We start from the raw sequence: 21,041 nt of genomic DNA on the forward strand, positions 1-21,041 counted from the left end.
AGTACTGCAATTGTTTTGGTGAAAACCACATAGGACACACTGACAACCACTGGGATTGAGCCAATGAGCAACCACGCACCTTGAACACCCTAGCAACCACATTGCACATAGACATATGTTTACTAAACTGTGCAAATTGTACATTGTGTATGTGTTTTTAAGGTACTTTTTATTTTGTCATGATTGTTTATACAAGAGGCAGGTTTTCTTGTGACTCACAAGCTGAATTGCGTTTATTGGTGGAACACACAAACATACCTTTACAAGGTGCTAAATAAACATATACTACATAGCAGGTGTAGAAAGGGTGTCAGAGACCACCAGCCAAGTGGGAGTCTTCACACGCATCTGTCAAAACTGCTCCACCACAATACAAACACACACGCATACTGTACTTTTAGCAGACAGGCTAGAAACACAACAAGTGTGTGACAGCACGCAGCTGTCGTGGGCTGTGAGCTGTGAATAATGGCACACTGGCACATGAGACCCTACGAGAATAACAGCTGGCAAAAGTTCAGAATCGGAAGTGAAGCAGTAAAGAACCTGTATGAGAGCTGTCAGTGGCAGGTAAACAGTGCACATGTGAAGACATTCCACAAAAAGTTAATGCTTCTCCTGATTATCACCTTCCACACATCAGCGACAGGCTTGGTGGGATTTCAGTGGATTTTAAATGGGATCTGCTTTTACAGCCTTTTAAGGTACCGCTGCACTTAAGGGAATGTATAGAGAGACAAAATTGCCCCAGTCATACCTAATGCCCAGTCGTGAATTTATGGGGTCAGATGGGGAACATATAAAAGCTTTTGGCTACAAATGTGTGCTTCTCAAGTATGCCAAAGCCAAGCAAATGCTTAGGGGCATGAATTGCAAGTACTCAATCTTGTGTTCTTGCATTTTGTGCGTTATTATAACTCACTGTACCATAGGGCCATAGACATGAAATGTAGCAAAAGTTTTAGAATTTCAAAAGTTACTGTCTCCTAGAATAGAGCTCTTCTTATGACAATGCTGAAAATGCAACAGGTATTTTAGAATACAATGTATACATTTGTGTTTTCACATAATTTGCCCTAGTATATATAAATATGCAATGAGTATGTTGTGGAGGTTTTTGAACAATGTTCTATCATTGCAGTGACAACGGCATTCTTTTTTGTCCTGACAGTATTGTGCCAGTCGATATCACAATTAAATAAAGGGAAGACATTATGAGAATTCCTTGAAATTCTTGTTCCCAGAAATCTCAATTTGAAGATTAAGGTCTAGACAAAAATTTTAGCATGTCTACACTGGCTCGTGTATGTCTTCCTTAAAGTCACCATGGAACGGAAGTTGCGATTGAGTTCTATTCCGTATCGTGATTTTTATCCTAGTGAAACGGCTTCTGAAATTAGATTAAAATGTAGGGCGGGGCTTTATTTTGCCCTTCCCTATTTGATTGTTTTGTTGTAAGTTGAGCCTGGAGGCGAGGGCTTAAAATGCATGGCCATTGGACAGTCAGTATAGTCCTTCCTCTTTTTTGCTGCTTACGTCATGTGAAGTGTTGTTTTGAGAGGGGTAGACAAGCTTAATGTTTTTAAATTAAGATAACAAGTGCAAATTAATTTTTAAAAAATAATGGTGTGCATGGAAAAATTATAATCACTGCAACACTGTGTAAAACACTTGAAATTTTCCTGTTTGATATCTTGGTGACTAAGAGGACAAAGATCTTTGGAAAGGGAAATCTGGAGAATCACGAAGCAGTTTTTCGTTTCTTTTTTTTTCATTTATGTATATAGATGCTTTCATTGTATTTAAACATTGTAAAACGAATAGTTTACCCTTGGAAAAAGGCAGTTAGATTGTTGGGATAGCAAAGAATGCTGCAGATGCTAGGAAGCAACAATATTCTACCTTCTGCAATATTTTTGCCAGATACTAAGGTAGCATCGCATGTGCCTTTAAAGCATTGTAGCAATCTGCATTAGAAAGAAAATCATTCAAGATGGTAGACAAATCGAGAGAATCTTTGACTACAAATATAGTTTTATTTTAAAACACCTTTTTTATCACTTGCGTGAATTAAAATATAAACCTAAATTTATCAATAAAATAATGTACTTGTAATTTTATTTATATGTATTTTTATGTATTTTTTTGCTTAGAAGCATAACAAATATACAGTATTGTTGTGTGTTTCTGTGTTAACAGTGACCTTACACACTTATTTTCTCACAGCTAATTTAAGACCATTCAATTTTGAGCCAGCTTAGTTCTAGCTAAGTTCCAGTATTAGAATTCATTACATGGTGGATTGATATGACACACACACTCATTTAAAATTCCAAGACAACCCTATATAACTGTAACTTTTTTGTGTGCCTGATATGTTAAGGCCATTATTTTTTAAAATATTTATATCCAACTCTCTACAGAGAGAAAACAATGGATATATAGGTACATGCATATGAGCAAAACCAGAAAGGTATTATAAAACACATAAAGAATTCAGGGAATTCCTTTAAAGATTTTACCAGCTCTTTAAACATTTTTGTAACTTTTATATATCAAAACTTTAAAGTGATAGTTTACCCATAAATAAACAAATTTTTACTCACCCGCTGGTCATTTCAAACCTTTAGGACTTTTTCCGCAGAACACAAAAGAAGCTATTTGAAAATATCTTGACATTTTCAATAATTTGGTAACCAGACATTAAACGTAGCTCTGAGAATTTTGAAAGAAAAAGTAAAAAATGTTTTGGGAATAACATTTTTGAAGTAAAGAATTTTGACAATGACGGCGCAAGGTAAAATGCATGGACCATCATGCTTTAATAAGCATAAAAGCCATAGTTTCCGTTTAACTAGCACTTGGCGCTATTTTAGAATGCTAATCTGTGGGTCTAAGGGGCTTTATCATGCGTTCTAATAGCCACTTTTTCTCCCGTGGTCTACGCAGGACAGCCTGCACCTGCTGGACTCCAGTGGGGTGCTGCGCGTCCCTCTCTATACGGCCTGGCTGGAGCTCACTCATAAGGAGGTACTGTATCCAGTAGCCTTGCGTAGCTAGCGGTGGCGGTTCATACTATCCCTACGACTTGAAGGTCCGCATTTACAAAGCGTCTCATAGTCCTCAGGGCTTCTTCTAGATCACTCTAGAAGTTTTCCGTTTTAGAGAGACTATGGGCAACATTGGCAGAAGACAACCGAATCCTGAAGCAGCCCCTGTAGTTTGAGAAGCTTTGTGAATACAGGCCCAGAGCTCCTTTTTGACTCCAGCATCTTGTATTCGTCCTTAGAATTCATTACAAGTGATGGAAATCCTACAGAATTAATATTGTTCGGATTCCGAGTCACATTAAAGCTTCCCAAATAGTTTGCAAATATAACAACAGTTTTATACAGTTAAAAAAAATTAAACCCTTCCAAAACATGTGCATGTGGCATCTATAAATTAATGCTTAGTAGACTTTAACAGTTTTTACTCATGTTTTGCTTGCTTGGTCAAGTATTCGAGCATACAAGTACATTGAAAGGGTTATCAGATTTTGTGGAGCTAGGCTGAGGTCATTTGGATGGAAATTGCATCCAAGCTAACTTTGAACCTATGTCATTTATCATTCATCTGTGAAGGAATAACACTGGACCAGAGCCACTTCCGTTTTCCTATATTTCCTCTTTTAGGTTGTGTGCACTAAACTAAATAGTTTGCAGAGATAAAAATATTTATGTTGAGATGAGAATCATGGTTTGAAAAATATTTCTAGGCATGTTTTTTTTCAGTTTTTTGGTTAGTTGAAAGCCCGGCTCTACGGGGGGCCAGGGTGGCTAATCAGAAGCTGTGCCTACCCTGCCTCCACCCAGAGGCGTTGAGGGATAGAATCCGTGAACCGCTGTTGCAGTGAAAAACAGTTTCATCGCAGTGAACGGAGTTGGCACGACTCACTCTCTCAGCGACTCTGCGTCCCCTCTTCCCCCTAACCACATAACAGCCAATCACTAAATGAATACTAAATTCAAGTCAGCTCGCAAACATGCGAGACCGTTTTATCTCGTTCACTTATATTTACAATATATATATATATATATATATATATATATATATAAATATATAGTTACCCACCCTCCGCCCACCTGGAACATTACTTTTCACCCACCTTTCATCTCATATCTGGTGGCCGTTTTTAAGTCACAGATTTTTTTCATAAAATATAGCATTACCATTACCGGAAAATCAGTTGTCTATACGATTGTGATCTGACCACTATATTACGTTTTAGACTGTCATATTGGCACTCACATGATTCTAAACTTGATGGACGTATGATTTTCCATATTTGCTCACTTGACTTTGGCAATAGAGTTTATTTATATCTACAGAAATTCTAAATTTGCATTTCATATGGAAACCCTCTGTGTCTCCACCCCATGGAAAAGCTCTTTATCATTTAAATGCTTCAGTGAGGGATAGTGAGATAGTGAGACCGACACACTGTAGAGGAAGGAAGAGCGACATCACGACTCCCTGCTGTAAGCATCTGTTGCCTCTAAAAACCAAACATAATAGCATTCATTGTAAATGCATTAGGAGAGATTTCATTACTCCAGATATATTATATACTTTTTTTCACAACATCAGGATGTTAGTCTCTTGTGGCTGAAGGTGACTTAATTTAAAAATCTTGTATGTAGAAGTATGAGAGCTCAAGATTAAAAATGTCAAAAACAGCTGTTATTGAGATGAATGGAAATGCGACACAAGATCTTTCTGCTTTCATAGAGCTTTTTGGCAGTCCTCAGATGCTTTAGGCTGCAATAGATAACATTTTTGGTTAAAAATGAATGAAAATAAGTTCTTAAGCAAGTACATAAAAAATAATTATTTAAAACTGGCCCTAACCCATTCACAACAGTAAGAGTATAATAATGATTTAATTAAAATAAAATTGACCAGTTGGGTACGATTTAGCAGAAAATGTCAGCTTGGTGTCATTTGCCTTTAACCCATGTAAAGATAAATACCTAAAGGAATCTGCAGTTTTATGTTGTCGATAGGAAAATCTGCAGCATTTACGAATTACGAATCAAATTGCATCTTTGCAAGCTTGGTTGGTGTCTGATGTCTGATTATCAACTAGAGAAACTCGTATTGCCTCTTTCCTACCGAGCAACGGTTTAGAGATAATTTGTAATATATTTACATTGGCACATTTACAACTGAAGTCTTCATCTTATCACCCAAGACAAGTCATAGCAGTATAAGACGTCAATTGTTTTTACTTTTTCAAGAGTCAAGTTTTCTGAACAACAATTATTCGAATGGTTTCCAAGTTATGCCGCCTTTGTTGTTTTCCTTCAAGTCACTAATAAGATAATTGCCCCAGTGCATGGAGAGATTAGTGGTGAGTTAATGTAAATACGATGAAATTCTTGTCAAGGGATTTTAGCAACACCGACTTGGCTGCTGAGTTGGCAAGACTGTGATACAGCTGTCATTCAGGTCTCGCTGGAGGAATGCGCTAGAGTTCAAGCCTGTAGAGTAAGCACGGAACGTTACGACCTATCCATTAATCTTTCTGAGGTGTTTGTCACATTTTTTTAAAATAATGGTTTAGTCGGTTTTGGAGAACCTGACTGCACCCACATCTGAAATTGGACAGTTCACAAATTCCACATATGAAATGGTTTGTGAAGCAACAACTACATTTACTGTATATGTGGAGGAAAATCACTTGCATTATTGATTCTTGTTGGTGGTTGTCAGTACCTTCAGTTTTTGGTACTCAATTTGGTTCGGGATTGATTTATTACTTCAACCAAAAGTAGGGTACTACCCTGCTCTATAACATTGACCAGTACTCATTTATTGGTATCTCTGTTTAGGTTTATACTATAAGGTATCGATCTGTTTATAGCTTTTGTCAGGTATCAAAAGTATTAAGCAGCTGTACTTTCGATTGGTCTGATGCCTCATGTAATCTAAAGCATGTGCAGTTGTAATTTATAACTGTAGCTCAACTGGTAGAGCTTTGCCTAAGCAGTGCATAGGTCACAGGTTCAATCCTAGGTTACACACATACTCATAAAATATATAACTTGAATGTAAGAAAGCCACTTTTACAATATACCGTTTTTCCAGTTTCTAGTAAAAATCTTGTTGCTTAGATAGCATGACATGATGTTGACATATCACTACAATTGTACATCTATGGTTAGGTCATGTCAAACGTGGTAAGGTATGGTATACTTTCTAAAAAGACTTTGTCATGAGACATGAATGTCTTGGGTAACCTTTTCATTGATGCAAAGTGGACAGCAGGTGAAATAAGAGAAGACTGTGTCCCTGCACAAATTTTTCTTAAGGCAACTTCGGTGTAATAAACGCATAGCATGGGACAAAAGCACACGTCCATCTCTTTCTGTCCGGATAATGACCGCACGTTGATAAATGAAATGTGTAATTGAGACACATGGGTTTAAAATTGTTACTCTTGTCCCATTGGCTAGCCGATAACATTGTGTTACGTGTATGACCTAAGGGAGGATGTGTGTGTGTGTAGACCAGTCCCTTGAATTATTCACAGCTCTAGGTTTACACTGCTGGAGGATGGGTGAGGTAATGGTGTTTGAGGATAGTAAAGAGATCAGTGTGACAAACACCCACCTCCTGTACGACACTTTCACACACATATACACACACACTTAGATTCTGTCGTGACACTTGCTCCGGACACAATTTCTCATAGGAGAGACAGAGTTTGGATGTGTGTGAGACAACAATAAGGAAAGCATTTTCTAAGTATAACCCAAATAGAATCATCTTTCATGCTGGATTTCCTGTAGTGTAAGAAAAAGTCATCCTCCTTTGAGGATGTGAAACATATTGAGTTATAATGCAACTGAATTTTTTAATTGTTTTGTTATACATTTGTTTTAAATGTACCATTTATGACTCTGGGAACGCTGCCGTACTTGAACATATTTCATGAGAAATACAAAAGCGTAAGATGACACTACTATCAGTTTTTTCCGTGTTGTTTTTGTAGTAACTTAATCTATTGATTGACGTTCCACTTTAATCCTAAATAACACAGTTGTCTTCCTGTACAACTGACAGATCGGTGGTAGCTCGGACATTTTTATCTGAAAGCTGAGCAGTTTTACTTAAAATCCAGAGGTTTCACATAAGCGTAAGTATCAAACTCTGACCCTCTGGGAAAACCACAAGCCATTTAGTGCCGTTTACAGCCGTGTTCTCCTGTACTGACTTGTGTCTTCAGTCCAAACACTGAGATGTTTTGAAGGGGGAGGTTTTGAAGGTAGACTCAGGGCATATTAGTGATTGATTCTTATGATTACGCTTGTAGTACATTGACTGGGCTGAACAGTACATGTCCAGAACAGACCATTTGAGAATTTGAAACTCAAGAATTCTGTTCAAAGCAGAAATGTAGACATATCCGTAAGACATCATTGAGGTCCCAGTAAATGAGCTATCGAATTTACAACATGTACAAACTTTTTTCTGAAACATCTCTAGTGAAGGTTTCTCACAGTTGTGCCCAGCTCTGATCTCTCCTAAACCTTTAAATAAAGGGGTAACGTATGCTATTACTATTTATTATTGCCATTTCTAAGCAAAGACACTTGGATGAAAAAGTTGGGGGGGATTAAAAATACAAGGGATTTTAACCACATCTGGAGACCATACCAGAATATCTTTTAGATGTGAGGAGCACCAAGTGTACAGTATAGCACTTTTCACAATTTAACATTATTGCAAAGCAGTTTTTACAGAAAATATTTCTGATCCGGGGATCCCTCCGATAATTAAAAATAATAATAAAAATGTGTACAGATAAGATATGATAAATATTTTAAATATTACTCCCTGTGTTACCGGAATCACATCTACACAAAATTGTTCTACACAAAATCAGATACTGGTGGGCGGAGTTTATGTAAATAGCACTCAGTCTAAATAGACACACTGATTATTTACATTAGAATTTTTTTACAATATTATACATTACAATATATAACAAGTTTTAGAATTTTTGATCCTGCCCAAGAAAAACATCCCATGGTGGGGACCAGCCTAAGACATATGAAGGTATATAACAAATTCTAAAATATATAGAAGACATGGTATTGATATTCCTTTCATTCCATCATCATTACTACACGATTTTTCTATAGCATTCTGCTAGCGGTCTTTAAGGGTGAAATAAAGGTTGGAACATGCCTGACTCATTCTCCCATGGCCTCTCTTTCTTCCTTTCTCTCACTCTGACCTCAGCCTCGGTCGGGAGCTGTTGGGATCAAGTGCGTTGCCATGGCTCCGGCAAGCCTTCTGTCCCTAAAGACCAGTGTGTAGAGGTGACGGGGAGTTTTTAACACTCCTGAGAAACAGAGACTAAAATAGAGCAGCTCTTTTATGACTTAATATTCAAACCTAGCTTACACCTAATAGGAAAAACAGTTCACTTTTCACTTTTGTAATTATGCAACCTAAATAGTACACTTTTACTTCAAGAATCTTAATTCTGAATTTTTTTAGTCAATCGCCTGAATTGCAAGTCCCATGTGACTGGTCGCTTTATATTAGAACTCTTTGCAACAGAGCGAATAAAATATTCTTAGCTGTTATGGCATCAATTTAGAGCTTATGAAAAGCCCTCATTCCTTCAACATTCGAGCAAAAGTACCCTCTTCCCTCCTGGGACTACACTGAAACTGGATCCAACATCTGCTGTGCTGGATAAAATCACCTGCATTAGCCTTATCACATAGGGGAGATTAAATGATAATGCAAAAATCACCAAAACCCCACTAACACAATATTCCCATTCACACCGCATTAATTCACAGGCTCTCAGGAAAGAATGTCGTATATGTGAAACTGGACAACAAAACCGGTCTTTTGGGTAAATGTTTTTCGAAAATTGGAATTTTACATCATCTGAAAGCTGACTAAACAAGCTTTCTATTTTTCAATTCTCACTATTAACTACTCGCTTATTAGCATGCAAATTATTAGCATAATGGCTGTTTACTTACAAAGCACATATTCTACATGATCATATAGTACTCCCAAATCCTACCCAATACATAAACCTACCAACTACCTGACTAAATATTAATAAGCAACAAATTAGTGGTTTACTGAGGCAATACTCGTATTTAATGGTTTATTGATACCGAGAATTGGAACTTAAAATAAAGTATGACCTAAAGGTTTTATATATTTAGGGTAGTACACTTCATTGAACACGATTTTTGCATAATATCCTAATGATTTTTGGCATAAAAGAAAAATCTATCATTTTGACCCATACTAATTTTTTTTTTACTTTTACAAAAAATTGTTGCTGTGCTAATACTGGTTTTGTGATCCAGGGTCACATATGATGTTTGAATATGTGGATGGTTGTGGAAGGTCTGCTGAGTTTCAGCCTGAGGTAGAAAGCTCACACAAGTATACACCTGTCAGTGACAGAAGTTTGAAGACACATGGAATGCAGCCAGAAATTGAGAGTTTAAGTATATGTGCAGTTGAGAAAACTGTTGGAGAAAACACTGACGGTTGATATTTCATACCAAACATCCATGTCTCGCTGTTAGTAGAATGTTTATTTGATAGGACTTCTAGTCTTTTGAAAAATAATTTGATGGTTTGCATTTCATTGTTACGAGGCAGTACCTGCCCAAACAGCACGTATTACTCTCATCTGCACCTGCGGTTTGTGCTTGGAGCCCCACTCGATTTCTGTGCGACTGTGTGGAACATTGGCATAACCCCCAGAGACCTTAATCTACCCCCAAAAAACCCCATTGCTTGTGTGGTTACCATCTCACCAAAGTGACATACAGACCTCTGCTGTTCTCACAGACAAACAACAGAGGAAAAGTCGATTAAAAAGTTCAAAGTGGGATTAGTGATATTTAGGCTAATAGGTTTTAGCCATCAAACGCTTTACATCGGGGATTGAAATTCCACATTTTATTGTTTTTTAGACGTCAGTTACTTTTTGTGTTTTTTATTTATAGCATTGTTTTGTCTAAATGATATTTGTATTTAAATAAAACAGACAACAGCTGTGTTAACATTGGTTTAAAAACAGGTCGTCTACAGGTGTGGGTGTGCGAAGCTTAGGGTTATTCTGGGCAATGTGGTCTTTTCTTGACACAGAAGTCTTTGTTTTGGTCCTTTTACACAAAGCAAAAGAGCTAACCAGGATAAAAGGACTGAAATTGCATCCACTGAGGGCCTAAAGTAATAGCCCAAACATTTAAATTCTTTCATTATTTACTAGCCCTCATGTCATTCCAAACCTGTTTGATTTTAAATGCAGGACAAAAAAGAAGATACTTTTAGAAATGCAACAGCACTGGTCGACATTGGCTTTAAATGTATGGAAACAAAACCACTGAGAAAATTTTATCTTGTAGCTACTGTGTTCTGTAGTAAGAGTCATATACAGGTTTTGAATGACATGAACCTTTGCTTTCTCCTTGCTCTTCTTTTAGGCCAAACTGATTGTGTAGCTTGGTAAGAGTATTGTAGTGCAAAGGTCATGGGTTCAATCCTAGGTACACATGCTATGCTATACGGGGGGTGATTGTGTGGTGTTGTGCAGTCTCGATATTTTCTTTGTGGCGAAGGTCCGTACAATACTTTTCTAAATAAACAATATTAATAAATTGAGCCCAGTTGAATATGCATATAAAAAGTTAACATCTAATGTTTTATCAGGCCATTTTTTATATTCTGAAACATATAAAGGCATTGTAACTGCGAAAATGTGTTGTTACTCTGGAGGTCTTCAGGTCTATAAATGTGACACGTCTTGGTGGGAAAAGCAGCCTTAACGAAGTGGAATGGGTTTAAATGAAACGCGTTTGGCGCTAAATAAAGATATTGGAAGATATAGCGGCAAAACATAATCAACATAAATGTCCCTGAGTGCGCGTGATGTGTGCAGCTCAGTTGTGTAGACGTGCTACTCAATTTAAACTACAGAAATAGTCTGATGTTTTGAATGGTTCATTATGTCTCGAGGTTCAGATGGAACAAAGCCAAGCTGGCTGAAAATCTGTCATCTGATGGTGCCTGGACAGGACTGTTGCTTCTTGTCAGGGACAGGTCTTTTCTGTACTTACACTCAGCGCGCTACAACTCAGTTTTGGGGGGCTTTCCAGTTGGTACAGTACCTAGTACCTAATACCTGATACTTTTTTAGTACCACCTCGGTTGAGGTTCCAAGCGTACTTGACCGTTACCAAAATGAGAGCAGAGGAGAATTCTAAACACGCAACCATGTTGAGACAGAAATGACATGCCACCGTGTAAATAAGATAAATAACATAATGCTATTTAGTTTGTTTAATAAAAGAACAAGGTATAGACATGTTCCATAGGAATTGTAACCTGAAATGACTTGTCTTGATATCTGGCGATTTATAGAAAATAAAATTAACCTGACCTTCAAGGGGGGCACATTTCTACATGGCATGAGTCAAAAATATATGACACAAATAATGTTGTAATTGCAAGCTTAAGAAATCAGATATCTATATATAGACAATTAAATATGGAAGATTTACAAAACAGGGTTTTTTTAAACTGTGGGATGCACAGTATGGGTTTGCAAAATATCATGACACAATGGCACATAAAAAAATAATTTATTAAATTTAAACATATTAGGTCAGTCTAATATACCTGTGTATGTTGGTCCTGGAATAAAAAGGTTTGGAAAGTTTCTAAAAAAAGTAATATCCTGCTGTGTTTGGCAGGTGGAGTGTTGTTATTCTACTCCACTGATTCAGAGGTCCTCTAAATGAGCTGGTGAAATCAGGCGGCATGAAGTTGAGCCCCTAAATCAAAGCTGGCAGGGAGAAAATACTTGACCTTGGCTGTTGTTGACCGTGACGTGCTGTATGGTACAAGGCACAAAGTTATACGCCCGACAGAGTCAGATCTCGGCTAAACTAATATGTGATTACAACAGCATCAGTGACAAACAGAATATTTTTAAACTGAACTCGCAATATTAGGAGTCATGCTAAAATACATAATAAAGTAAAGTAATATACTGTATTATATGATTAGTTCTGCATAGCATTATAAATGTGCTTTATGGCATCCATAGAAACCAACTGTAGTTTACATGGCAGAGACTAAATGCTATACATACATTTAATTGAGTTTTAAAGAAGAAAAATGTATTTATTATTCTATTTTGATAATAATTAATATTATTAAGGATAATGTTTTTTTAAGCACATGGCACAAGCTTAAATATCCATCTCCATAATATCTGACACCCTTATATCCTGTTGGAAACAGGCCAAACAAATGCAGCAGAAAGCAATGAAAGTGTGCTCTCCTTTTCCTGAGCTTGTTGTTCAGGGACAGACTCCTGTTTAAAGATTTTTTTGAAGCTGCTTTTGTCTCTTATGGTCCCCCTTTGGGATTTCTATCTGTGAACACGCCCTGGTCCTTTCAGAATTCCCATTCTATCCGAGGTCACACTTTCCAGAGAAACAGATCTGCCCACAGCCAGACAGATGGAGCTAGAAAACTAAGAAGAGAAAGAGATTTCATTTTTAGGTGTTTCTAAGGCTAACAGAAGTTTAGAAAATTTTATTAATTTGTTTACTGACAAATAAGTATTACATGATTCTGTCATTTTTGTTTATCGCAAATATCTTATTAGGCTATTTATTTAGTTTGACAACAATGTGTGATAAAAATGATCATGTTAGAGTTGGAATAATATTACAAATAAAGTATATATATATATATATATATATATATATATACATATATATATATATATTTATATATATATAAATAATTTAAATAAAGACAATTTCATCGCAGACCTGACCCCACCTAACTTTCGGTCTGTGTTTTGCTAGTGTCTAATAATATAACTACTCCTATTTAATTTAATTTATGTTTTTGTATTAAATAAATGTATTTAAGAAGAAAAAATATCATTTTATTAAATAAACAATTTGTTGAATGGGTCCTGTAGTTCAGTCGCATTTAAAGAAACTGTATGGGACATTGACATCTAGTGGTTGAGCTTGGTATCACAGTCTAAATTCAAAATATTGGAGAGACAAGTTTACCCAAGTAACATTCCTCACTGACAAAGTGCGTATACGCAGTAACTTTTGTTTATGTTATTAAGACAAAACCGTCTGTAGTAAAAACAACAGAAGTGAATAATAATTCAATAATACAATGTTCCAAAATGTATAATGTGGCAAAGATAAAAATGTTGAAATAAAACAATCACTGCCTGTACTGTAGAAACACCCATATGCTCATGCCTGTGTCTACGTTAGGCAAGAGATGTTCATATATAGCAACAGTAAGGCGAAAAGGAAAAATAAAATTGTGCCATGTTTAGATACCTTCTTATGGAAAGTAAGCCTGTGTTTTTGGAAAGAGTGATTTAGGAGTGGCAGTATAGATAGAGTCACTCTGCAGTGGAATGTATCCCATACTGAGACACAAATCACCTTTTCTTTCTCACTTCTCTTACACAATAAACACAATCACACAGATGGCCCACATTTGCCCTTATCCAGATTCAGTTTACAGTCAAGGTATAACACACAGATATCTTTTGTAAACAGCTTTGATTTGTATGTGCATGCATGGATGTGTGCATGGAGCTCTGTAAACATCTCACACCAACCAGATATGATTTATCTCATAAACCTCAAAAAGGCTTTCGCACTACCTGGGTTCCCATCTGAAAACTAGGAATACAGTAACCCAGTCAATTTTAAAAATGACACTTGGTTAACCATGTGCTTTTAATGTAAAAACATATGCTGTGATCTCAAAAGAGCATAATCTGATAAAGTGATATGTCTGGGTCACAGTATATCAGGTGTACAGCAAACACACTGCCCGTCCCAAAAAAAGTCACATACTTAAATATTTTGTTGGGACCGCCTTTAGCTTTGATACGGAACAGATTCACTGTTGCATCGTTTCGATAAGCTTCTGCAATGCAAGAGTTGCATTTATTTTTCACCAAAATCTTGAATTGATGATGGGAAAGTCCAACGGCTGCTCAGAATCTTTTCCAGCACAAGATTATCAATGGGGTTAAGGTGTGGACTCTGTGGTGGCCAATCCATGTGTGAAAATGATGTCTCATGCTCCCTGAACCACTCTTTCACAATTTGAGCCGGATGAATCCTTGCATTGTCATCTTGGAATATGCCCATGCCATCAAGGAAGAAAGAACCCATTGATGGAAAAACCTGGTCATTCAGTATATTCAGCTTGTCAGCTGACCTCATTCTTTGGGCACATAACGTTACTGAACCTAGACCTCCAATCCAATGGGAGGCTCTTGCCTATTTGCTAGTTAAATCCAGGAGGTTACTTTTTTTGGGAAGGGCAGTATATTTGAATGCATATTTATACATAATCCAGTTTTCAATGATTCTTCCGCAAAGGTTATTGTTTACCAATTCCTATAGTAAAGTCAATCTGTTGTTATTGTACACTTTTAAAAATAATGGTGCTTAAAAGGTTCTTCATAGCGATGCCATAATTTATCGTCAACAAAAAACTCTACATTTCTTACCTTTTTGTAATCTGAAGAACCTTTTTCGCCACAAAGTACCTTTTGTGAAGTACCTTTATTTTTAAAAGTGTGTATAATTTTCAGCTATAATTAATGATCTATTATTTATTTCGTGATTTCTTGTTTTCTCAGCCTAAGATCAGTCATTTGGGGTTGCCTCAAGGACCATCGGGTGAGAAAGTGGCAGTGGTGGCCGTGGACGAGTGTGACATCTCCATGGCTGTGAGATTCGGCAGTCAAATCGGCAACTACTCCTGTGCTGCACAGGGCACCCAAACCGGACAGAAGAAGTGAGTGTTCTTTTTCTGATATACTTTCTCTCTCTCATTCTCTCAACTATATAATTACAACACTTAGCCTAACAAAGGTAAATTAATACATGTTTGCCACACATAACATGACACTGCAACAAAAATTCATGTTATATTTATTTGTACAGTATAGACCCAGTTAGGACACGAAGTTAGCCTAGGACATTGTGTTAACCTCACCACACCTCATTATTTTAATTAGTCTTTGGAAGTGACTCATACGTATGCACATTCCCACGGCTATTCGCAGTCTGTCAGAACACACAGGTCTTTAAGTTCTGAAATATCTTTCCATACATGTCTGTTTACTGGTGCTGTTTTTGATATGTTTGTTTTATGTTGTCGGAGGCAAAGGGTCATGCATGCTAGAACACGGTTGTTCATTAAAAAGCTTATAAGAAACAACAACACATACATGTGAAGATTAAAGCTGTCGCTCCAAACTGATGAGCACCAACCTGTTTTATATCACATGGCAACATTCCATTCCCTGTGGCCCTGTTACCTTGGATACAGGGATTGACAAGTCATTTAGGAAGGGCAACCCTTTTACCCGTTTGCGTTTACTTTATTTGTAAATCATCTTTATGTGTATTTGAGTTGTAAGTTAAAGTTACAGCATTTTTGCATCCTAATACGGCTACTTTATACTATGCCGTAGTATGTACAGTAACTGTTTTTGTTATGGGTATCAGCCCAGCCAACAGGGAAATGATGCTTAGTTAAAATTGCGATCGTGCTGAAAGCATATTACATCGTAGGCAGCTTTCTTTGTTTCTTACTCCTCCCCGTAAATGTGCATTGGGTCACAGTAAGTTCTTCAAGCGAAGGCATGTTTAATGTGATTGATGGGTACGTTGATTATTTTTCTGTGAGTCACGCAAACATTATTGTGACTTCTAATTTACTGTGAGACTTGAATAAACTTTACATGGACCTACACGTTTTGGGATCACTAATAAATGTTAATTGCTTGATACAACAGCTGTGGTTTTATAACTTTACTGTATGTTATAGCGGTTGTGATTTTAAATGAAGTCATTTCAATCTGTCCCAATAGCTATTGAGCTGCAATCAAACATTTATAAGCATTAATCAGTTTTTAGCTTGAGCTTTTCCAAACAGCAGGCAGCAGCAACATTATGCTTTTTAGATACCTTGTTCTATAGCAAAAATCTTGAATCTATTTCATGCATAAGGCAATCCCAGAATGCTTTGCAACAGGCTTAGTGCAAAACATTATATAAGATGGTGGACAGTTGGGAAAATAATAAAAATATTTCATTTTATACGTACTGACCTAATAATCAGGTCTAAGGTGTGTGGTTTTAGAAAGTTAGTCTCTGTTGAACACAATGGTGAGTCAATCTCCCCCACACTTCACTTAAGTATTTTTATGCTGTTCTGGCTTATAAATATTTCACTTCTGAGGTTCGTTTTGGTTTACAGTGCTGCCTTATAAGGCAACTGTACTATGTTAACACTAAACGAGACAGTTCACCATGTTTTAGAAGTTCAGTTTTGGAATGAACTAGTGAAGGTTGATGGCCCATTTCAACATTGTTTTCTCTTTTACAGGTCTTTGGATTTAACTGGTCCCCTTCTGCTTGGTGGCGTGCCCAACCTTCCCGAGGACTTCCCCATACGCAACCGGGACTTTGTGGGTTGCATGAGAAACTTGACCATCGATAGCAAATCCATAGACATGGCCAGCTACATCGCCAACAATGGCACCACAGAAGGTCTTTGACTAGCATTCTGTGTTACAAGCATATGTGTATTGTTTGATTTACTGTTGTGCGGCTTTCATACTAATAATAATGTATTCATACGTGTAGGCTGTCCAGCGAAAAATAATTTTTGCTATGAAGGCTTGTGTATGCACGGCGGTCATTGTGAAAACAAGTGGAGCACCTACTTCTGTTACTGTGCTGATGGACGAGGCGGCAAGAACTGCGATCAGGGTAGGTGGACACGATTGGTAGTGTGGCAGGGTGCACACGCTTGTTCTTGGATGCATCGAGCACATTTGTATGCATTTGCTGTTTTAAATCAGGCGTTGATTGGTCGAGGAAGTCAAGGAAGCCAAGGAAGCAGGCAGTATGTTTATGCAATCCTGGAATGGAAATGTTTCCGGTGATAAACATCAGCCACGATCTGGTCTACCCATATCAACCTCATAGACTGGGACTTACTTTGTAATTGTTTGTCTCTTAAAGCTGTGCTCAAATGGAGAATGAGATGTCTTTCTGTCTACGGACAGTATACTTGCTCACATAGAACCTTATAAGGGAATCTTGTGAGTAGAAATGCAGCTCTTTCAAATAATGAAACATAAGTATGTTTTTAGTTGATATTTCTTTAAACTAAAATGTAGAATAGCATGTTGCTAATTGTTGTTATCTGAACACTACATGCATTATACAGCACAGACAAGTGCAACCTGTTAGTGAAAAACACTTTTTGAATTTGATATATTTATATATATATGTATATGTATATATTTATAAAAAAAATACCATTTACGACAGTTTGCTATCTAGGACAAACATTTTCAATGAGCTTCCCTTAGGAAGATTTACCAAGGTTTTATTGTAGTTAGTGTAGGGACCATGTTTTTTTTCCACAAATACCATCCATAACATCCTGTTATATACTTTAGTATTTACTGTACCATAATAAACTGTGGTAAAATTCCTACAAAAGCGTTTTTACCCTTACAGTAAGTAAATATTGCAGTATGATGTTGTAGTAACCACAGTTTATTAATTTACTATGGTTAATACTACAGAATACTGTACTGTACTATACTATAGAAACATTGTTATAGTACTAGTACAATGACTGGAATTTATCAATTTACTATGGTAATGCTTCAGAATATGGTAGTATACTATAAGAATATCGCTGTAGTATGCCACAATTTACTACTGTTACAGTAGTAACCACTGTAGTATACAACAGTATTTTTATGTAGATAGATTAACTATGGTGACTGTGGTAAAACAGTATAATTAACAGTTACCTGTTAACTGTCTTGAGCAAAATGAGGTGCGTAACTTATTATTTGTGTTGAGAGCTCACCAACGATGCTGTTCAACAGTATCTAAGTAGGTAACTCACAAAGAAATGGATCATTGACAATTTTGGACTAATTTCGATCTGGATTGAAGTGCCCTCAAGAAAAGGAAGTACATCACCTTCTGTTCTTAGCTAAATATGTAAATATAGGGTGAATTCAAAATGCATGCTTTAGGGCTTGAATACCATGTTCGGCACATTTTACAGGGCAATAAATTTACTTCACTTTGCCATCTTTGACAGTTAATACTGGTACTTACACAAGAGTCAGACACAACAGGACTTTACACACTTTGTGATGCATTGATAGATGTGTGTGAGTCAGAATGTGTTGAAACAAAGTAAATAATATGCACCCATATAAGAGGGGACAGAGTGAATCAGGCTTGTACTGCAGCCCCCTCACCGACCTGTTGGGACAGCGCTCTGTTATGAAAGGTGGATGTTCAAGTCATGTCATTATCAAACAATAACTTTGTTGACTCAGACACCCTTCTCCAATTTAGTGTTCTGCCAGAGAAGTGTGTCTGCCAGGAAGGAGTGTTATTTTTTTATGCTTATGAGGTGGATGCCTGAGATAGCCCCATCTTTGCGGTTTGTTATCGTTACAGCTTTAGAAGCAGTGAGTGGCTTGTTTCCAGAGCGAGTAAAGCCAAATTCAGATATTATCGACTATACACTCTTGCCATAGCACAGATAGAATGTCCATCTCTAGTAAAACATGTAACCCTGCCTGGTGGCTGGCAGGTCTTTGGCTATTTTACAAAATACAGTCGTGTGAGTGTTGTCGGCAATGTTGGAAACATTTAATTCAGTTCATCATTTATGCCATGTGCCTCAAAGCTAGCAAACACAAACTAAATGCTGTATATTCTATGGGGTCTTATAAAAATTTAAATACTGTAATGCAGACATTTCTGATTCAAGTTTGCAATTTTTCAGTCATGCCTTCACCGCAGCACTTTGATGGTCACGCCATGGCATCACTGAATGAGCTTGATATCACCATTGCTGTACCTTGGTACATCGGCCTGATGTTCCGCACTAGACAGACCAGTGGAACCGCAACACTTATGCAGGTTAATGCGGGGGGCGCATCTCAAATCAACCTTCTGGTGAGTATTTAAAAGTCACACTTCTACTATGTTCTGCAGTGACTATCTTAGTTAAAAACCTTTTCCAAACTTTCTTTAAGATAATTGATAAGCATGTGAGGTTTGAAGTGCATCTGGGAGAGCAGCAGGTGGCCGAGCTTGGTTTCCCAGAGGTACGAGTGAATGACGGAGAATGGCACCACCTCCTAGTGGAGCTAAGGAGCAGCAAGGAAGGGAAAGACACCAAGTACCTGGCACAGGTCTTCCTAGATTACGACATGTTTATGGTATGTTTTGTTGAGCACGCTCTTACTAATGCGACTTTCACATAGGAAGCAGAATGCATTCATTATGAAACCCATTCATTTCAATCGCTTGCGGCGTGCAAGGCCGTTTGAACGCATCCTATGTGAAATCCGCATTAATCATTTACATTTGTTCATGTAGAAGATGCTTTTTTCATAGCAACTAACAAGTGTACAACAAAGCTTTTTATCATAAAGAACCAGTAACGTGATGGCCCGTTGCATAGGCAGTTGCTTTAAGCGCAAAATGACCAGAGGGGTGCCAGACGAGAGCACATAAACACAACATGTTTCAGCTTCTTGCATCATGATGCGATTATGATTAACTATGATTCATAATCTTAACGCATTAATAATGCATGTTTAACGGAGATAAGCTAGTGTGGTCTGTTCAGGTAAACTTTACTTGTCGGCTTCAAGAAATGCCCCCATTCCTTATGTTAAATTGTGTCCTTGTGGTTAAAGCACCTGCATCCCATTCAGATCTCATTGCCTGCTTTAACTTCAAATCCCACTCAGAGCAGCTTGCTTATTTAGAAAATAATTAATGGTAACACTGACACTGCGTGCTGATTTTGACTGGTGACTGATTTGATCAACCATGTTCTAAAGATATATCACCCTGAGAATTAACACTTGCTTTCATAAGCTTTTTTATTGAATTTTTACTTTAAGTCATGTATTTTGTTATGAAAAAAAAAATAATAATATGTCAACACAATTATATTTTCTCCACAAAATAGATGTTAAACATTCAGGCATTCAGATCAATACCGGTTTGAAAATCTTAAAACAAATTTCACCCAAGCGAACAGAAGTATACAGTTACATTAACAGGGTTCAGTCAAGTGCTTGCAGAAAATATGAATTTTCAGACATTCCTGTAATTGCAAGGGGCTAGGCTATTTGGGTGAGGCCGGTGAGATCATCCATTATTAAAGTGGTAAAGTGAAAGTGATGAACACCATGTAATGAACATCTGCATGCTCTTACAGAAATCAGCAGAGATCGGAAACGAATTGCCTGGACTCAAACTTAGGAGCTTGTTTGTTGGTGGACTTCAGGGACAGAGCAACAGTGTCCAGAAGGGCTTCAAGGGGTGCATGCAGGTGAGAACTGGAGAAAGTACTGGTACTGTCATAACCTGACATGAGTTTGAGTTCAATGCAGATATTGATATCATTACCATATTTACACTTAAAGACCAAAAACACCCTAGCTACCACGTAGCAATGCCTTCTAAAACACCTTAGCAACCACACAGTAGTGCTTAGAAACCGCCCTTATATCTTATCATTTTCACAAAGAGCTTTGCACGGGTTAGCAGCTACCTCGTATATAAATCTTGTTTTATCTGATTCCTTAGTGTATTTATGTATGTTTTTCACAGGGCGTGAGGATGGGCGAAACAGCCACCAACACAGCTAACATTAACATGCAGCAGGCCCTAAAGATCCACGTGGAGGAGGGCTGCGATTTGTCCAACCCTTGTGATTCAAACATTTGCCCTGAGAATAGTTATTGCACGGATGACTGGAACGCACACACCTGCACCTGTGACCCTGGTATGTACACCGACATTACATTCACAGGATTTGTAAATATGCATTTGAGTTTAATTTGTTTGCTGATTTTG

The 21,041-nt window shown here is 37.3% G+C and overlaps 1 protein-coding gene across 6 annotated transcripts in view; it reads left to right on the forward strand.

Moving 5' to 3' along the window:
- Nucleotides 1-21,041, forward strand: part of celsr1a (cadherin EGF LAG seven-pass G-type receptor 1a) — a 78,866-nt gene that overhangs the window by 38,875 nt on the left and 18,950 nt on the right. For 4 of the 6 annotated variants that reach the window (XM_056747904.1, XM_056747902.1, XM_056747903.1 and 1 more), the window contains exons 6-13: nucleotides 2,950-3,030; nucleotides 14,747-14,904; nucleotides 16,504-16,667; nucleotides 16,764-16,889; nucleotides 18,949-19,121; nucleotides 19,202-19,387; nucleotides 20,401-20,514; nucleotides 20,796-20,970. In XM_056747904.1, coding sequence (XP_056603882.1) covers nucleotides 2,950-3,030; nucleotides 14,747-14,904; nucleotides 16,504-16,667; nucleotides 16,764-16,889; nucleotides 18,949-19,121; nucleotides 19,202-19,387; nucleotides 20,401-20,514; nucleotides 20,796-20,970 — 1,177 coding nt within the window. The remainder of the gene's footprint in view (nucleotides 1-2,949; nucleotides 3,031-14,746; nucleotides 14,905-16,503; nucleotides 16,668-16,763; nucleotides 16,890-18,948; nucleotides 19,122-19,201; nucleotides 19,388-20,400; nucleotides 20,515-20,795; nucleotides 20,971-21,041) is intronic. The other 2 variants (XM_056747907.1, XM_056747906.1) reach the window with 1 other exon arrangement.

Source organism: Triplophysa dalaica, chromosome 5 (assembly GCF_015846415.1).
Source record: "Triplophysa dalaica isolate WHDGS20190420 chromosome 5, ASM1584641v1, whole genome shotgun sequence".
Lineage (NCBI taxonomy): Eukaryota > Metazoa > Chordata > Actinopteri > Cypriniformes > Nemacheilidae > Triplophysa > Triplophysa dalaica.